Below are 17054 nucleotides of genomic sequence, written 5' to 3'. Positions count from 1 at the left end.
GACAGTGAATCACTCAATTATTCGTCGTTTTCTCCCGTAAATGGCAAAAGTACATTCTCGCTTTTTATTTCTGTACACAGATGACTGCCCGAACTGCGTCGAAGAACATACGGGAAACCTCACACCAGCAAGATGGACCATGCCCTTGCTGAAACTCGGAGAAAAAAGATATTATCTTGGAATATTCTTTAAGGTAATGAAAAGAAAGGATACTTGTGAAAATTTTTAGGAAATTTGATGTTTTTAGTGGAAACTTTATACCGACGATATTTTCATCTCGGAATGGCGAATGTCGAAGTTCCCAAGTCCAAATTTTCCGACAGGGTTCAACATCTTTTCCCGAAATAGTTCTGTGAGCCACAGGACGTTGGAAAAAATCGGGTAACGAGACTCCCTTGCAATCTGTCAAACCGTGTCAACAAATTCACTTCCAAATTCCACACTGTTGAAACTAGTGAAGAATTATTCATCGAAAAAATATCTTCTCCTCACTTTTTACACTTCCCGTACACGGAACTAAATTATTCTCCATAAATACTTATGAAGATAAAAAAACTATCTCCCAAGAGAGGCTCGATCGACTTCGTTACTTTTTCCATACCTTTTCTCAAAATCCCATGATCAGAAAACCGTGGCCGAGGTAGTGACGAGGGACAAATTTTTTTCTTGTGTAAACTGTCAGGAAAGTGCTCTTAAACACATGTCAAAATCTCACAAACATATTTTGATAATCATATTCATTTATTTCTGGAATTCTAGTAGTTTTTTATACTTTGTCCCTCTGATTGAATCGTCTCAGATTCAATCGCTCTCTTCACGTATTCGTGGTCCGTTGACTCCACCATTTCAAAGTGCCTTTTTGCTTCCGCATTCGGCCAGCTCGACCTGTCTGAAAATTGTTTCTCATTAAGTATTTATAAAGTGTTTTTTTAATGGTTTATATTAAGAGACATTGACATGTCAGAAGGAGCTGAATAGGTTTTGTGATCAAATACATTCTTGTGTTTTTTTCTAATCACTGGACGCCTTCGAATAGGAAGACAAATTTTATACAATTAAAATTTCAGAGGCCACCAAGTATTTTCATTTATTATTTTTTTTTTTATATCCACCACACGAACGGATATCTTCGAAAGGCGATGAAACACTCGTGTATTTTTTGGCCTGTTATTCAATCAAATATGACGTTGGAACGATTGGCAATTACGATATTGAAAAGAATTCGAAATGATGTTGAAGCTCGAAATTGAATAGCTGCAAATTTCATAGTTATGAACTACGAAGAATGCCACGAATTATTAAGTGCCATTTCAAATGATTTTCAATCAATGAATTCAGACTCCTCGTTATCAACGTTAATGGTGACAGGAATGTTTCAAATTGCTTCACGATTCATAGCCTGGTTGTGTATAGAAATTTGTGAAAAAAAGAAATAATCGGAGCAAAGCGAGAATCCGGGGAAAGATAAAAATGACAAAAATTCAATAAGAACGGAAGAAAAAATTCAAATTGGAACTAATCGAACTATAGTGGACGTCGAAAACTATATTGCGATCTCACGTCTGACTGCTTTCGGTGGTGCGTGCCAATAACAGGCAAAAACCTCGAACATTGTTCTTTATTTGCATTCCTGGCAGCTGCTCCGACTCTTTTATTAATTCGATTTTTATTCAAATTTTTTGTATTCATGTTTTATCATTCATCTCTCTGACCCTATACCGAAATTCCCTGATGGAATATCCTGTTCGTTTTTCACTCTGGCTCCGCTCGTTTTTTTCAGCCAATTTCGTTGTTTTTTTTCTTTGTTTGCTACGCACGTGTTCGCTTGCTACGAGCCGTCAAAGACTCGCAAACCGATTGATAAACTTTCGTCAGATTATGCTTCACCCCTAGTCAGCACGGAAGAGGAATTTCAAATGCTCTCAGGGAGCGAGACCGTCTTTTTATTGCCATTCGGTCCATACTCAACTCATAAACTATACCGTCTGTATTCAGCGACACTGAATTTCATTAAATTCCAATTTGAATAGAGATTAAATCATTTCATTTATTCTCAGGCAAATAATAATAGAAAAAAGTCATTTTCCACTCAAGTTGACTGTTCTTGAGTTGTGAGATTACATCAACCTTCGATCTTCTACATCGACTCCTTAAATCCGAATTCACAGTCATAAGATGTAGAATTTTGAGGTGAATATGGGAACCATCGAAATCGAAAGACGAGTCAACTCTGTGGAATGTTACAACGATTTTGGATGAAATTAAGGGGGTTTCTGGGGTTTTTTCGCGTTTTCTTGCGACGAGGCAGCAAATCATAGACTTTTGACATTCGAACGGTTTATTTCTAATACCTCGTTACTCCATCGGAACCCATACATTTTTTCATGGTCTCCACGATTCCGGGGACTGGTTTATCTGAGATCAAAAACCAAAGAGCGTTTCGATGTGTTGTAAAGCAGTGGCTATCGCCTTAACTGAAATCATACAGCAATATTAAAAATTGAAAGATTTTCGCGGTTCGAAACACAAATTTCAATTTTCAAAAATGTTTAAAAGCCCGAAAATCCTTCAGTTCTTAATATTTCTGTATGATTCGAAACGCCCTTTGGTATTTTGATCTCAGATTAACCAATCCCCCGAAATCGTGAAGACCATGGAGAAACATATGGGTTCCTGTGGAGTAGTTTTACACCGAATCTACTCAAGACATCAGAGTTAAAAAATTCAATCATAGAGTTGAAACACCAATAAAAAAACCCTTCAAATTTCGAAGGTCTGTGTTTCTTCGTCGCTAAAAAATCGCAAAAAAACCCCAAAAAATCCAGCTCCTACACAGGGTGACCCGCTTAAAATGCATCCAGTGAATCCACTTGCAGTACTTTCGTAACTTTTATGAAAATTCGATAAAGACTCGTAATTTTCATATCAAATTAGCGAAAATGATTCAAATCGTGTTTGCACAGTGCGTATTAAAATAAAAAAGATTTTTTATAAAATATGAAAATTTCACGAAAGTTGATGAATATTGCAAAAAGATTTGTCACGATAAAATTCGTTTTGTGAGACTGGAATCTCATGAGTATTATATGAACAAAATTTTATTAAAGGCAAACTGGTACAGAGCATCACAATACTGCCGGTACCACGGGATGCATCTAGCGAGTATCTCGTCGCAGGAAGAAAACGACAGATTAGAGAAGCACATAAAAGACTTTGGGCTGGGTCATGAGCATTTCTGGATTTCCGGTACCGACCAGGCAGAGGAAGGCACCTTTTTCTGGATGGCTAATGGCAGGCCCATCACATTTGAGAACTGGAACGTAGGAGAACCAAATAATTTCCAGTGAGTATAAGCTTGCGATAACTGGATCAATGCTCGTAATTATTGCTTTCGCTGATATTCGGACGTTGTTGTCGAAAAAAAAAGAAAAAAAAAAAAAATAGAAAATTTTGATGAGCAATTACCGAAATTCAAGCTAATAGCTCCACGAGTAGCTTTCGATTAATCGACCTCGCTGGTCAATAACTGGGGCGTAACGAAATGCTCGTTTCTCTTGTGAAATGCAGCATCGATGCCCATATTAATTTTCAATTTTCGAGGATCGTTCAGCGATAGAGTGATTGAATCTGTTTCAAAATTGAACTCCAATGAAAACGATATTCTGGGACTGCTGCGTTTTAAAACCATGAAAAACAGAAAACAAAATCGCCGAGTTTTTGATAAATCATGAAAGAATTAAAATTTTTAATTTTCTACTTGATTTCAACAGTTTTTCGTAACTTGTTAGTGATTGAAAATAATATTTTTTTCAGATACGAGAACGGCGAGGAAGAAGACTGTCTAGAGCTGTGGAACAGAGATGGAAAGGGTCTGAAATGGAACGACAGTCCTTGCAGTTTCGAGACTTTCTTCGTGTGTGAAGTGCAGTGATGTTTTCATATTGAATATTGAACGAAGTCCCTCGGAAGTTGAATAAAAAAGTTTTTTCCGAAACCCACTGACATTAATAGAAATAATAATGAAAAACTGAAGGCGTTGAGCAAGAAATTCGCTTCTTGTTCGGGTTGACGAGGAAAACGTTTACGCAATTCTCGACCAATCATTTCACCGTTGCGTTCAATGAACCAAGACTTCAATCAACGAATGAGGATGAATATTTGTAAAACGTTTGCAAACATTTCGTCGCTCCGGGACGAGAATTTTCGCTGCTTTTACTTCTCATCTCCGTTGTTTATTTATCGGGAAAGCAAACACTGCGTTCAATCGCTATAATAGCGTTACACGCGAATAAAAAACCAGTTCTTAGAAGTTATTTTTCGTCCCTTTTAATTATAACGTTCATCATAAAAAGCCACCTTGTTGTTACCGTTCTTTTGTAATGGAACTTGTGAAAAAAATCTCGTTACGAAGGATCGACTTTGCATATGACAGTTTTCGTGCTCTCATCAAGCTCACTGTTTCATTCACAACAGAAAAAAGCTTTTAGCTTGCACACCGTATTCGAGTTTTATATAAACCGATGTCCGGCTATCTCTGTGAACAAAAAACTCGATTACCTGTATCGATGTTTCAATAAACCTTTGACCGCATACGTGATTATTCGATTTCTCCATCAATCTCACTCTATCAATCTTTCCATGCTTTTTATCGATCCCATTTCCAGTTCCGACCAATTCCAACGTTCTGGAGGTTTCGAAATGATCGAAAAACTCCAGCCAAAAAATGTGATCGTCCGTAGCAGCGTTTATAACGAAATATAGATTCGTTTGTTGAATAAAATCATGTGAGACTTTTTTTTCAAAATATCAGAGTCGGATGATCTTGCAAGGTTTAGCATTGATTTATAAATTTATGGAATTCACACCCAAAATTAACACTCGATTTGCCATCTGCTACGAAGCGTCCTGTTTTTTTTTTGTAAATCCACTAAATTTTTTATGTCAACTTGCATTTTCTATGCAGAAGATTTTCCTGCACTTTTTAGTACCTTTCGCCGATCCTTGCAGCCAGCTTCGCAACAACATCGACTAAAAGTTTCCTCCTGTGGGTACGAGTCAAGCTCACTGGAGATAAGATCTTAATGTTGCATATAAAAGTCATGTGGAATATGACGAAAACATTGTATGGAGAAGCCATGCAGAATTGATTATATTTCCATTAAGCGTTGGAGAAAAGCTTTTTACAGTCGATACGACTGGTACACACGCGCGCCAATCAAGAGCTCCGTTCGAACGATAAAAAGTATACGAAATGAAAACCCATTATAAAACCCTTTCAGCTACGAGGAGCGTGGGCTTTCGACGGTTTTACTTTTATAGTTGAAATCGAAACATTTCGCGCATACATTCAATTTCCTACTAGATGCATCGGTTTTTTTTCTCCAATTGAGTGATTTCATTAATTTTTCAACTTAAATCTCTCAAGGGAAGCTTGGGCAGTAGCGAATTTTCCATCGCCAGGGCTCTTGTGAACCGTCCTAATACTCTGAGTGAAAAATTTTTTCTCCCGAGTCCGGGTCGGCTCTTCGCATTGTGAACAGCACGACGAGCAACAAAAGCTACAAATTATACTTGCCAAAGTGTCTTTTCCTTTCTAGAATAAGGATTCTATTGAAATTTTACTTTCTCGTGTTCTCGCCATTGGGTTGCGGACTCGCTACCATTAATCGAAGCCTCCATAATGAATTTTCTTTTCAGAAAAATATCAAAGACGAAATTACGATGATAAAGTAGAGTGAACACTCTCCAGAATTCGTATACTTTGTGAAAGAATTCAAACGCTTATAAAGGCATTGCACTCCTGTATCAATATCGATTCTTATTTTTTTGTGAAATCTTCGCTCGCAGTTTTACTTTCTCACTTACCTTAGAGCACTTCTATGTACTCTAGTATAGAATGTAAAATATTCTGAAAGTTCTTATCAAAGGGAATTTGAAAGTAACAATTTTTTTCAGCAAAATCGTGGTATTTTTTTGACAACTCGATCTCTCAAGTCAACCACTCAGGCCAAGGAGAAACAATCGTTCTTTACAAACTCAAAAATCAGTTTCACTATTTATTTTTCACTGTCTTACTGGTGCGGATTTCGATTGTGTTTAAAAGATGTTTAAAAAAAGGAGCAAACGAAAAAAAAGACGTTTCGTTTATTCGTAGGCAGTTTTTCTCCGACGAACGATGAACGAGGACATGAAAGTTTATGTCGTGGAAATATTCAATCAGTTTATCTGATGTCCATATTTTGTGTTATAATTACGTATTCACCCTTAAAATTGTACTTGAGTTGCCAAAAAACAAGAAGACTTCTTAACGTGATGAAATTTACATCTGTGTGATCGAAAGAACGATTGATGAAGATGAATTTTTCCTTCATTGAATTACGGTTAATCAAGATCTCGTCAAGTAATATACTAAAACTTAACGTTTCTTTGTAATTTACACTTTCATTGGAATAATCATATATTGCATTCGTGTGTAATGATCTCTACGCTCTATTCGATTGCTCACTCGTGTTTTTTCTCTAATTCAATGAAGTTAATCCTCGAAAATGATCATATCGATTACCTCAATTCTATAGTTATGTCTCATCAATAAATTCTCGAATTCTCCAACTGGAGCAAGACACAGTACATATCATCGTCTCACACGAGTCTCGTGAAAATTCTCTTCTCGTGTGAGATTAATCTTGTTCCAAATAAATTATCATTTTTTTGAACCGAAAGAGGTTCATGTTAACAGATTGATAGAAAGCACTCGTAATATCTTCAGTCCAGCGAAAGTTTCATTTTCAATAATTTCAAGAATATATTTGCACGAGCATTTGTACTTGATGCGAAGCTTTGCTCGACTCGCTGACTTTAGGTGCGCATGTACAGGACGATCACTTTTTTTAAAAAATGTTTCGAAACGTTAAAGCGAAAAAGGTTGAACGAATCGAGCACAAAGTGTAGCGAAGGCAAACAATAATAAACAAAAATAAATAAAAGGTACGATGAATTTTCTACGTGAGAGTGAAACATTGAAAACGAGCAATGTTACGTAGTTCGTAGAACGAATCCGAGTCTGGAGAGTAACGCAACGAACGATCGTCTGTCTCGCTCGCTCAACGAGATTTCGCGGTTGACGGAGGGTCAGGAAATCCGTGATACTCGCCCTCGTTTGTCGGATTGACAGAACCAATTAGTGGTTTGTCGATTTTTCACCTCTGGTGAGCCAGAAAAAGTCCAAGCGCAAAAAAAAAACAACGCTTTGTCCGAGTGGCCTAGAACCCAGGGAAGGCTTTGAAATGCTGAAGGTTCAAGGGAGAGGAAAAGGCCGATAAATTTATCGAGGGAGAGTGCGAGAAAGAGAGCCCGAGACAATCGAAATTTGGGGACAACAATTACAACATTTTTTTTTCTTTATCAGAGTAAATATTTCAACGCCCCTATACAGAAGAGAACTGCCGCAGCGAATCAGGTACGTTTACGATCATGCAGGACCATTGTGAACATGATTACTATTAGCCAACCGTGTGGAGTTTGGTGCCCAACATTCGTTGAGATTATTGAAAAAGATTCTGAAAAACGTTCGCTCAATTGAGTTCGCAGGGTCAAACATTAATTTCGACAAATTCATTTCGAAATTAATTTTTTTTTTTAATACCCCTTGCGCTGTATAAACGATTCATTTCGTCGATTTTTACGTGGAAAAAGTGTCCTCAGCCAAGAGAAAGGACCATCCAATGGCCCAAAGTTCTAAGAACTTCGAGACAAAACTCAACCCTGAAGAAAAATCACGGAATATGAAATGCCCGGCGAGAACAGCACGAAAGCTGCAAGTGCAGAGCGCAAAACTGTGAAGAACAAAGGCTACTGGAGAAACAAAGAAACAACGCCGGAAATAACCGGAAAGAAAAATAATAAACGAAGAGTAAGATAAACACGAAGAATTAGGAGGAATGAAAACACGAGAAACAAAGCGGGTACAAGGAGGATTAAAATCAGAAAAGAAGATACTCGAACAAGAAAACAGTTCAAATTAGTGAGAAGGTATGGACTCGAGCAAGGGCCATGTACAGCTGTCTATTAAATAAAAATAAGCACACTTGGCAAAGCGACGAGCAAAATTCCAAATCTTATCGATACAACGAAGTTGGCTAATTATTTTGAGAATTAAAAAAAAACTGCAAATTTGTGGAATTTTTTTTTTTTACTTACTTTTTTCAGGTTCTAGTGATTACCAACTCCAATGTTTTTGTTCCTGAGCTAGAGACGAAGAAAATTACCCGCCACTGACTGATTTGTGCCTCGCTGCATGGTTGAGCGGTCACCGATCCAAGTATTGGCTTTGCTCGAAGCTGCGTCACATGGAAAGTCGATAAAGCCATAGATCAACAGCGCACCCATCACTGATGGTCACATTCGCAATGAAATTGACTTGAACGATGTTTTGAAGTCGAATAAAATTTGCAAAACGAAGATAAATTTGTAAATTTGTAACCGAAGATCGGAGGAATCTTTGATGGAGATTTTTAGAACAAAATGATTAGAGGTAGTTGGGGTAAAAATCGGGCGATTTATATTTCTCAATGTGAGAGACCAATTAACATTACCCAGTGAAATGATACTCCAAACGAGTTGCTCTTATTACAAAACAACAATGGTTTGCTTTTCGTTTATTTGAAACAACATACAGTCACGTGTACGAGCAATTTTTATGTAAAATTTATTAACGCTCTCCGGTACGAAATCGTTCACAGGCATCCTCGAAACAAAATATTTACGTCTTCGTATCGTGACGATTCTATACTATCGACAGTAGACATGATAACACTGACCAGAAAGAACTTTTCCCTTTTTTTCCATTTCAACCAAATTTTTTGTTCATTAAAATCAAAGAAATGATTGGCCTACAAAAATTCGCTTTCTTGGGCGTGAAGACAAACTTTTGGTTAGTGCGATAAAATGTTCAGTTATTTCGGCTCTAGTTCCTTGTCCATTGATAAAAATATGCTCGAAACAACCAAAAATGTTGTGGCCTTAACGCAAAGCGTTTTATTTACACGCCCATGATCGCACTCCCATTTCATTTTTCATCAAATGAAATTCGTTATTCTCTTTCGATTGTTCTTGGAAGCTTGCGAACAATTGTTTTCATCGATAACTCACGTCGAAATCGCACCCACTCTTTTCACGTTTCCGACTCCTTTTTACCGCAAGGGCTTTTCGCAACACTCTTGACTTTAGTGTGAATCTTTACGAGTTGTATATGCTACGTTGATCGATGCTCTTCATTAGACACGTTCACATGGATATTTCACCGCGTGATTTTCCAGTGATTGTTTTCATGCCAGCAATTATCGAATATTTAATGGGTGCCTGGTCGATGAAACTATTTACAAAAAGACAGATTTTTCGGCACGCACGAATTTACACGACACGCCTTAACGTCGTGTCCACATTTTCCCTTTTTCATTCTTGCGTTTCTCTTTCTTTTTTCTCGTTTTTCACAATCACATTTGACAAGTTGCCAAAGATCGTAGCAACTTCTCGGTGAGCAGAAGCTTCTCCATTAAATTTATTTCATTTTTTTATCTCTCATTTTTTCAAGTTACTTAATACCAAATGTTTGGAGTACTCGACACATTTTTTAAGTGGCGCGATACTGAAATTTTTGGTTGGAAATTTTTTGTTAAAATTCTACATCTTTTCTATCATGATTCGTTCGTTCTGGGCCACGACTCTTCCACTTATGAGCTCCTTTCGACTTTTATTTTCCATGATTTTTCGATAAATTCTCAAACGCAGTATACAAAATTTGGCGGGAATCGTCGAAAGGTTTATGGACCTCGAGTCCTTTTTCTTTGATGAGTTTTCATATTTATTTTTGTTCAATTGTGCACGTACCAATGTTCTCAGTCTGTTGGAGAATTATCGAGGGTTTTTCGTGATAACAATAGGAGTTATTTCTATCGTTAAAATATTTAGTGACTTCCTTCGTAATTTTTTTTGTTTTTTTTTTCATAATTGAAATCATTCGTTGTATTTGTTTGAAAGGATAGACGAAAATGAAAACTCATTTGGCATAATAATGTTCGATAATTAGAAATCGCAATGAAAATACGCAATCGGAAGAGTCTTGGCTCGATAGTATTTTAAAATCGCTTATCATTTATGGTTATTTTTGTTACGAAGGTTACAAAAAGATTCGAGCCTTAAAGTCTAACGATATTCGCGTTACGAGATGATTTTTCGATCAATATTAATCTTAAAATTTATTTTTTATAGTCGTAGAGATTGAAGATTGTGAGAACATCGACAAGTTGCAAAATATTTTGCGACAAGCATTGAAACGTCAAATGAATAGCCACGCTTCTCAAAGTTCCCGCGACTCATCCGAAAAGAGTGAACGCTCAAACAAAACATTGCGATTTGCACTTTAGGCGAGATATTAGGCGATACGTTAGCGTGCACCCTCCAACAAATAATACTGTTAATCATAGCCCGTTCCAACCTCGAATATGCCAATCATTAATAGCGTAGAACATACATGCAAGAGACATTATTTGTATCATTCGACAATGAAAAATCATTTATCTCATCGTTCGCACTTAACAATTATTAACACATCCGCTATCTTTAACAACAACAGTTTAACAACATCTTTTCTCGTATCAACAATATATGTGTATATGGAAATTTTCACATTAGCATTATCCTTCAAACGCGAGCAAATGGCTGTCAATTATATCATGTCGAATTCATGAAAAATATCAGTAAATAATATTATCGACGGTAACAATAAAAATTACACATTTTTATAGAATTTACGTATTGCCGGAACCTTCGAACGATTTTTATTAGTCGTTTGTTAGTCCTCGGCTTTTTAGAAGCACAGGAAAAAGTTTATTTCGAAATATCGTTGGGTAACGTCGTTATGACAATGTGTATTTCAAAGAGCTGATCTGACACCGAGAGGACGATTTTCTCATCGAACAAAATCCGTTCGGTTTAAAATCGCCAATTTATTTTCCCCGATGAAAAACATTTTTTTTTTCAGCCAAATTTTGAAATCATTTTCTTCCCGGTCTCCATTCTCATCCATTCAGAATCTAATGAAACTATTAGAGGCTCTGGTTTTCCAAAAATTTTCTCATCTTTAAAATCCCTTCAAATCTACCCTCGAACAGTTTGAAATACAGAATCAGGCAACTTTTATTCTTCGTGAATTAAACAGCGTCGAAAATCCTACTGATGCACTTGTCGGAATGAAAAACTAAGATAATTTTCCTTTCACAACCAAAGAATCGAGTAAAAAGGTGCAATTTCATTTCATTTTTTCAGCAGACTATACCAAAAAGGCGTTTTCAAAACTCCAGTTTTTTCGGACTCTGTATACAAACGCAACTTCTGAATAAACAGAAAGTGACAAATTTATTAAATAAATTGCGTGAGCACATGGTTTGAGGAGTGTGTTATATATTGTCGAAAATAAAATGACTCGGTTTTCCTCTTGCAACGACGATAAACTCACTAAAAATTTTGAGCAAATTGATCGTCCTCAAAGTATAAATACCATACAGCCAGATTATCATAAATATTTAGAATATTCTTTTGTTGACGTCGATTCATATTATTCACACTCACGTAGGCGTGCGACATTATTTTTCAATACTTAATCTTTCTCCGGCATCATTTATATACGATATTAAATATATATTTATATATTTTATGTATTTTTATATATATTTATGTGTGTCTGTATGCACATAGAATATTTCAAGTATCATACCGATGCGTTAAGACTAACGTTTTTTTTTCTGACACGTATTTAAATTTAATATTTATTTAGTATCATACACATCAATTTTATCCAGCAATTTTTAATTATTCGTTTAATACTAACGGTTGTATTTTCCTCGTATTGATTTAATTCGATCGCGATATCCTGATGAAGGAAAAAAACAAGGAAGAAATTAAAGCGAGCACCCGTATCGTAGGACTCGTCGAGTGTGTGTTCTCGATTCGTCGATTAGTATCGTGAGAATTTCTCGAATCGAAAAAGCTCCGACGTAATGATTGAAAAAATGATCTAAAGCGTTTGTTCCTGTGGTGTTGAATTGTTCATGCGTGTGTCGAGAGTTTTGGCATCGAGGGTGATGTTTAGACACGCATGAATGCTCTCAATCTCAATTAATTATTCTTTGGGACGAATTATTTACAGATTCCATCAGACATAAAGGTCGAATCGAAAGAATACCTTAAATTATTCTATTCCTGGTATCAAAGCAACGAGGAAATGGACGTATGAAAATCTGCTCGAACCTGCGTTTCATGGGACATTTTCCCGCCCTTTTTTCTTCCTTTGAAAAAATCTTCTGTATTGGCCATCGATAAACTAAGAGCCCATTACCGACACTTTCGCTCGATAACGTCACGAGTCTGCAGAGCAGACGACGTCGATCTACCGACGTGAGCTCAGCTGGTAATGTACCACCGAGAAAGCTCTGGATTTTGGCACGGTTCAAACTCCTTTGGCAACGTCTCAGCTTAATTGGCAATTTATCCATGGCAGCACTTCTTCCTTCTTCACCGAATTATCATCGAGAAGTGAACTGTCAGAGCCATCTAAAGTGGAACTTGTTACCAATCACTGCCCACTCGGGATCCACGTGATTATTGTTTTCACTTAATTCCGATCAGCAAGTGAATTGTACGTAAAAGTAACTTTGGAAATTCAACACGGGATCTAGCGACTAATCGTTTAATCTCACTTTTTAGTTAAAAAACGAGGCTCGAAAATGATTTTAGAAGGAATACAAACGCCGCTTTTTTCGTCAAGCTACGAACTCTGGGTTTTGATAAAAAACGATGCTGCTTAAAACTGGTTTAACTGGCTTCGACGACTAAGCAGAATGATAACTGAAAATACTCAATAAATTCACAACAATTTAAACGAACTCCACAACATCTGCTCAAAGATGGGCCACCGCTATTTCGAGTATACTTTTCTGACAGAAAAAAATATACTTTAGGCACTGAATCCTTTGATGGTGATGAACGGAAGTAAAATAATTTTTCCGTTTAATTCCAATGCTTTTCTCCCCCCTCTTCATTCCCTTCGGCATTAAACGTTGGTCGAATTGCAGTTGCGCTTGTGGTTCGATCACTTATTTGGGCCACGATAAACTCCGCCGGACGTTCACCACCGTCGGAAGTTGTCTTTCAGTTTCGAAGATGTTTCTTCTCTTACAAAAAACACAGATTTTCTCGAACCCGGACATCACAGAACTGTCTCGATTTCTGCTATTTCCGTTCGCGTCGACTCTTCCTCCGAAGCCCTTGAAATACATGGAAACCACTTTATTGTACGCCACGAGAAACTACTGAGGCGAGAATAATTTGCCATTTCGTTACTTGTAAATTTCCGTCGGCAAAAAACCGTCTGCGTACTCCGTACTGACGACGTGGTTTCGCGTCATGTCCCTTGGCTTGGCCACTTCGACTGTGTCGAGGTATCTACATTAGCAGAAGAGATAGAAACGTTAATCCAATGGAAGGTGAGTGGGGATAGAGCAGGATTTTTCGAGCACAACTTTTTATTTCATTCCCCATGTACGTGCCATGCAAATTGGATAACGAAAATGATTCGATAAGAAGATTATCGCGATACAGAAATGATGCTCATTTGGATGCGAAGCCACTTTGATTCAATGAAAATGGTTACGAGCTAGTACGATTGTCACATTCATTCGCTCGTTTATTTTTCAGCTGCTTCCTTGCGAAGCTTACCAAAGCATGAACAGTGACGTTGAGCTTTCATTTAACTTACGAGTCAAAGTAAGGGGGCAGAGGGTGTGGCGCCTCGACCGCCAGCTGATTACCGGATGTCTGATAATCCGAGGACTGTAGACATCCCTGCCACCATCCCATCCTCCCCGGTTTCCTCCTTTAAAAAATTCCACCATTTTTGCAACTTTCGTGTTGCTCAAGTCTTTTTCGAAAGGTTCTTTCATTCGATGCACCGTTTGATTATTATTTCTGAACTCTAACTTCCTCGCGATTATGGACACTGGAGAAAATCTCGAAAATTTTTTTCAGATTCAACGTTCGATCAGCCCCAGTGACTTTTCTAAGGGACAAAATTCTTCGAGAATTTATTGAGCTACGATTATGAGAAACTCTGCATTATTGAAAGCTTGACAAATAAATTCAGTTGATTTTTCAACAACGATGGAATAAAACGCGTTCTGGAGCTCGTCGGGATTCCAAGTTCTCGGGAAGTCACGTGGGACTGGCGTCTTATATGAACAATTGGAGGTCCTAAAAACCTTCAATGCTCACTTCGACCCCCACAGCGCACTTTGCGAATGGAATACACCAGGCAAAGTTTGAGCTCGTACCCAAACACACTTGGACTCAGGAAATTTCGAATTTTTCTTAACGTTTGACCCTCGACGGTCCGGAAATCACGGAAAATTGAACTTCTGGCAACACCGGATGTTACTTTAAAACTTATGTTTTTTTACAGTCCCAGTAGGGAAAAGAGCTTCCAAAAATAACATACGCTGTGAATGAAATTTGTTAGAAATGCTAATTATTTTTTTGAACGGGGTGAAAAGAATTTTTTTTGAAATCTGAACAAACTTTCTTTTGGGTAAAGTTAATTTTTCGACGATTTTTTAAACATTTTCTCTCGATTCGTTATTCATGTTTTGAAACTGAACAAAATGTTCTCTTTTTATCTGATAGATTTTTTTCTACTTTGACAATAGTCTGACCTGATGGTTTTGTTACCGGAGGGAAGCATGGCTGTTAAGTCTAAAAAGTTTTTTTTTTTTATAAAATAAGTGCTGAGTGTTATTGAGGGATTGAAAAAGATACTAATTTTTTAACACGTCATTGCGGATGATCATAAACAGGGCAAGAAGTTATAAAATGCTGTGCATTCTAGGGCTCAACCAAAACTGCAATGGGAGTGAACTTTTTCTGAATTACAAAAATAGGTTAAAGGAGCTTATTGCAAGAGAAATCCCCGTGTTCCATCGCACATATTGACATTGATTGCACCAGCAGAATACAGCTGAACGTTAAGAAATTTTATAAGAGATGATTATGAGGATTTGGATTACTGCAAGTTCCTTTTCCAGAAAAAAAAACTTTCGGTATATCGATAAAAGGATTTCCAGGTGAAGAATCAACAGAAAAAATGGCAAAATTATAGCGACCATGAATGTTTTTCGCCTGAGATAATTTTGGTAAGCGTCGTAAAAAATATTCGGGGATGATCCAGAAAACAGAATATATTTTGAAAAAAAAAGCAAATCATTGATGATAATCCTGAAGGGATTACGTGCTCAGAAAATCAGTTACTTTTTGTCTCAAATCCAACATTTGGGAGTAATGTCTTTCAACAGCGAGGGGATCAGTCGTTTTGTCCTTTTCCGGAAGTAAGCCGACGACAAAAAGGAAAGTAAGTTGATTCTGGGAGCGCAGTAACAAAAGATTGAATGAGGAGCGACGCGGTGGAAAAATGAAAGGAAGGAAAAAGGGATTGAGGATAAAATGTCGAAAAAGAATGACTCGAACAATGCTATAGTACGAGTATCAATGTAGTGACATTTTTGACGAGATCAGAACGACGTTAACAAACGTAATGTGCATTATGCGTCTGTATAGGTGCATTAAAGTTCGTTGCAACTCAATAAAATGTTATTCACGAGAGCCAGACACGAATTTTGATTAAGAAGAAAAACTGATTGGAAAGACACGCAATTGGAGGCTTTTTTTGTGTAACATAACAGTAGACGTTTTAGTGCATGCTGGAAAATCTATTGATAATAATTAACAGATTCGATAAGATAAAGATAAAAACGAGGTTACGAACATTTATGATTCTCAAGAGGCTCTTTCGGCGAGAAATTTGTATAAAATTTGAAAAAGTTACGAGTACGATTGTAGACAGCGGTGGAAAAGTTCAATTTTTTCTTTCAATTGAAACAATTAGAAAAAAAATAATTTTTGTTGGTGTTTCGAAAAAAAATGACGAAATAATTATCTACATTGCCTCTTGAAACATGTGCTCACAGTCCGATCAACTTTGGGTTGTAATTCGCAAAACTTTGACTCTTTTGTAGATCGAATAATCTCGCTAATTCAAAATCTCCGTCATATTCCCCGCTGATTGGCAATCATACAAGTATTTTGCAAAAAGAATGAAAAATATGCGAGGAAAATAAGAAAAAATTCTTAACGAAAAAAAAAATTAACGAAATATCTTAAAAAAGGTATTTCGTTATTCAGCTTCTGTTTTGAATAGTGTTGCGTCAGAATCTAGTGAATTATAGTATTTAACCGATACTCGTCCTCGTTACTTGTTAATTTACCGAAAATTTAGTGAGTATATTCGAATCAAGTTGAAAGTCATTGTTACCTCGCTTGAGATGGTTTGATGCCATGAGCCTCAAGATCTTTCTCGAGTTGCCTTATCCTTAGTCGAGCTATGTCCAATTCGTGTTTAACTTTCCACAAATGTGTATCGCAGATCGGATCTCTGCATCTGTGATGTTGCAGAATGTCTTGAGCTTCGAAAACTGCACCTCGAAACGTCAGAGACTTTCCCATACTCTGTTGACGAAAATGAACTAATTTTCATCAACCCTGAGCTGAGGAATCCGTAAAAAAAATGTTGCAGTTCCATTTTAAGGTAGAACGATACCTCTGTTGCGAAGCAGACGGTGAGACCAGCAAGGGAAGCCTCTCGTCTTACCAACTGCCCGTGAATTTAGTTTCTGCTTTTCAATTTACACGAAAAAATAATAATTGTGTACTTTTAAATGAAAAAAATAACTATTTCAATCATAAGGTTCCTAATTTTGGCGAAAAAGCTTCTTCTTTTATATTTCAAAGTATCAAGCATTTGCTTTGACAGCAACAATGCAGGGTTATGGTTCCAGTTTTTGACTGTTGGCTGCTCTGCTCAAGCTCGAGGGCAAGCTGTAAGTCGCACTGTTTGTAAATAGCTGCACGAGAGTGCGTTGATCGGTGCGACGTTGCCGCGTTTGAAGCTGTGTCCG

The 17054-nt window shown here is 37.1% G+C and overlaps 2 protein-coding genes across 6 annotated transcripts in view; one reads left to right on the top strand and one right to left on the bottom strand.

Moving 5' to 3' along the window:
- The window catches only part of LOC122418803 (low affinity immunoglobulin epsilon Fc receptor-like), a 54726-nt gene extending 50136 nt beyond the window's left edge, over positions 1 to 4590 (top strand). Inside the window, exons 4-6 of the mRNA XM_043432926.1 lie at positions 81 to 193; positions 3108 to 3343; positions 3814 to 4590. Coding sequence (XP_043288861.1) covers positions 81 to 193; positions 3108 to 3343; positions 3814 to 3931 — 467 coding nt within the window. The 3' untranslated portion in view covers positions 3932 to 4590. The remainder of the gene's footprint in view (positions 1 to 80; positions 194 to 3107; positions 3344 to 3813) is intronic.
- A 4030-nt stretch (positions 4591 to 8620) lies between these two features.
- The window catches only part of Nmdar2 (NMDA receptor 2), a 188616-nt gene continuing 180182 nt past the window's right edge, over positions 8621 to 17054 (bottom strand). For 4 of the 5 annotated variants that reach the window (XM_043434106.1, XM_043434108.1, XM_043434109.1 and 1 more), the window contains 4 exons: positions 16412 to 16605; positions 13811 to 13927; positions 13396 to 13497; positions 8621 to 13319 (listed from right to left, as the gene is read on the bottom strand). In XM_043434106.1, the coding sequence (XP_043290041.1) occupies positions 13262 to 13319; positions 13396 to 13497; positions 13811 to 13927; positions 16412 to 16605 (471 nt within the window). In that variant the 3' untranslated portion in view covers positions 8621 to 13261. The remainder of the gene's footprint in view (positions 13320 to 13395; positions 13498 to 13810; positions 13928 to 16411; positions 16606 to 17054) is intronic. The other variant, XM_043434107.1, reaches the window with a different exon arrangement.

The sequence above is a fragment of the Venturia canescens genome, chromosome 1, assembly GCF_019457755.1.
Source record: "Venturia canescens isolate UGA chromosome 1, ASM1945775v1, whole genome shotgun sequence".
Lineage (NCBI taxonomy): Eukaryota > Metazoa > Arthropoda > Insecta > Hymenoptera > Ichneumonidae > Venturia > Venturia canescens.
Note: the sequence above shows the minus strand (reverse complement) of the source record. Positions and strands in the feature narration are given on the sequence as shown.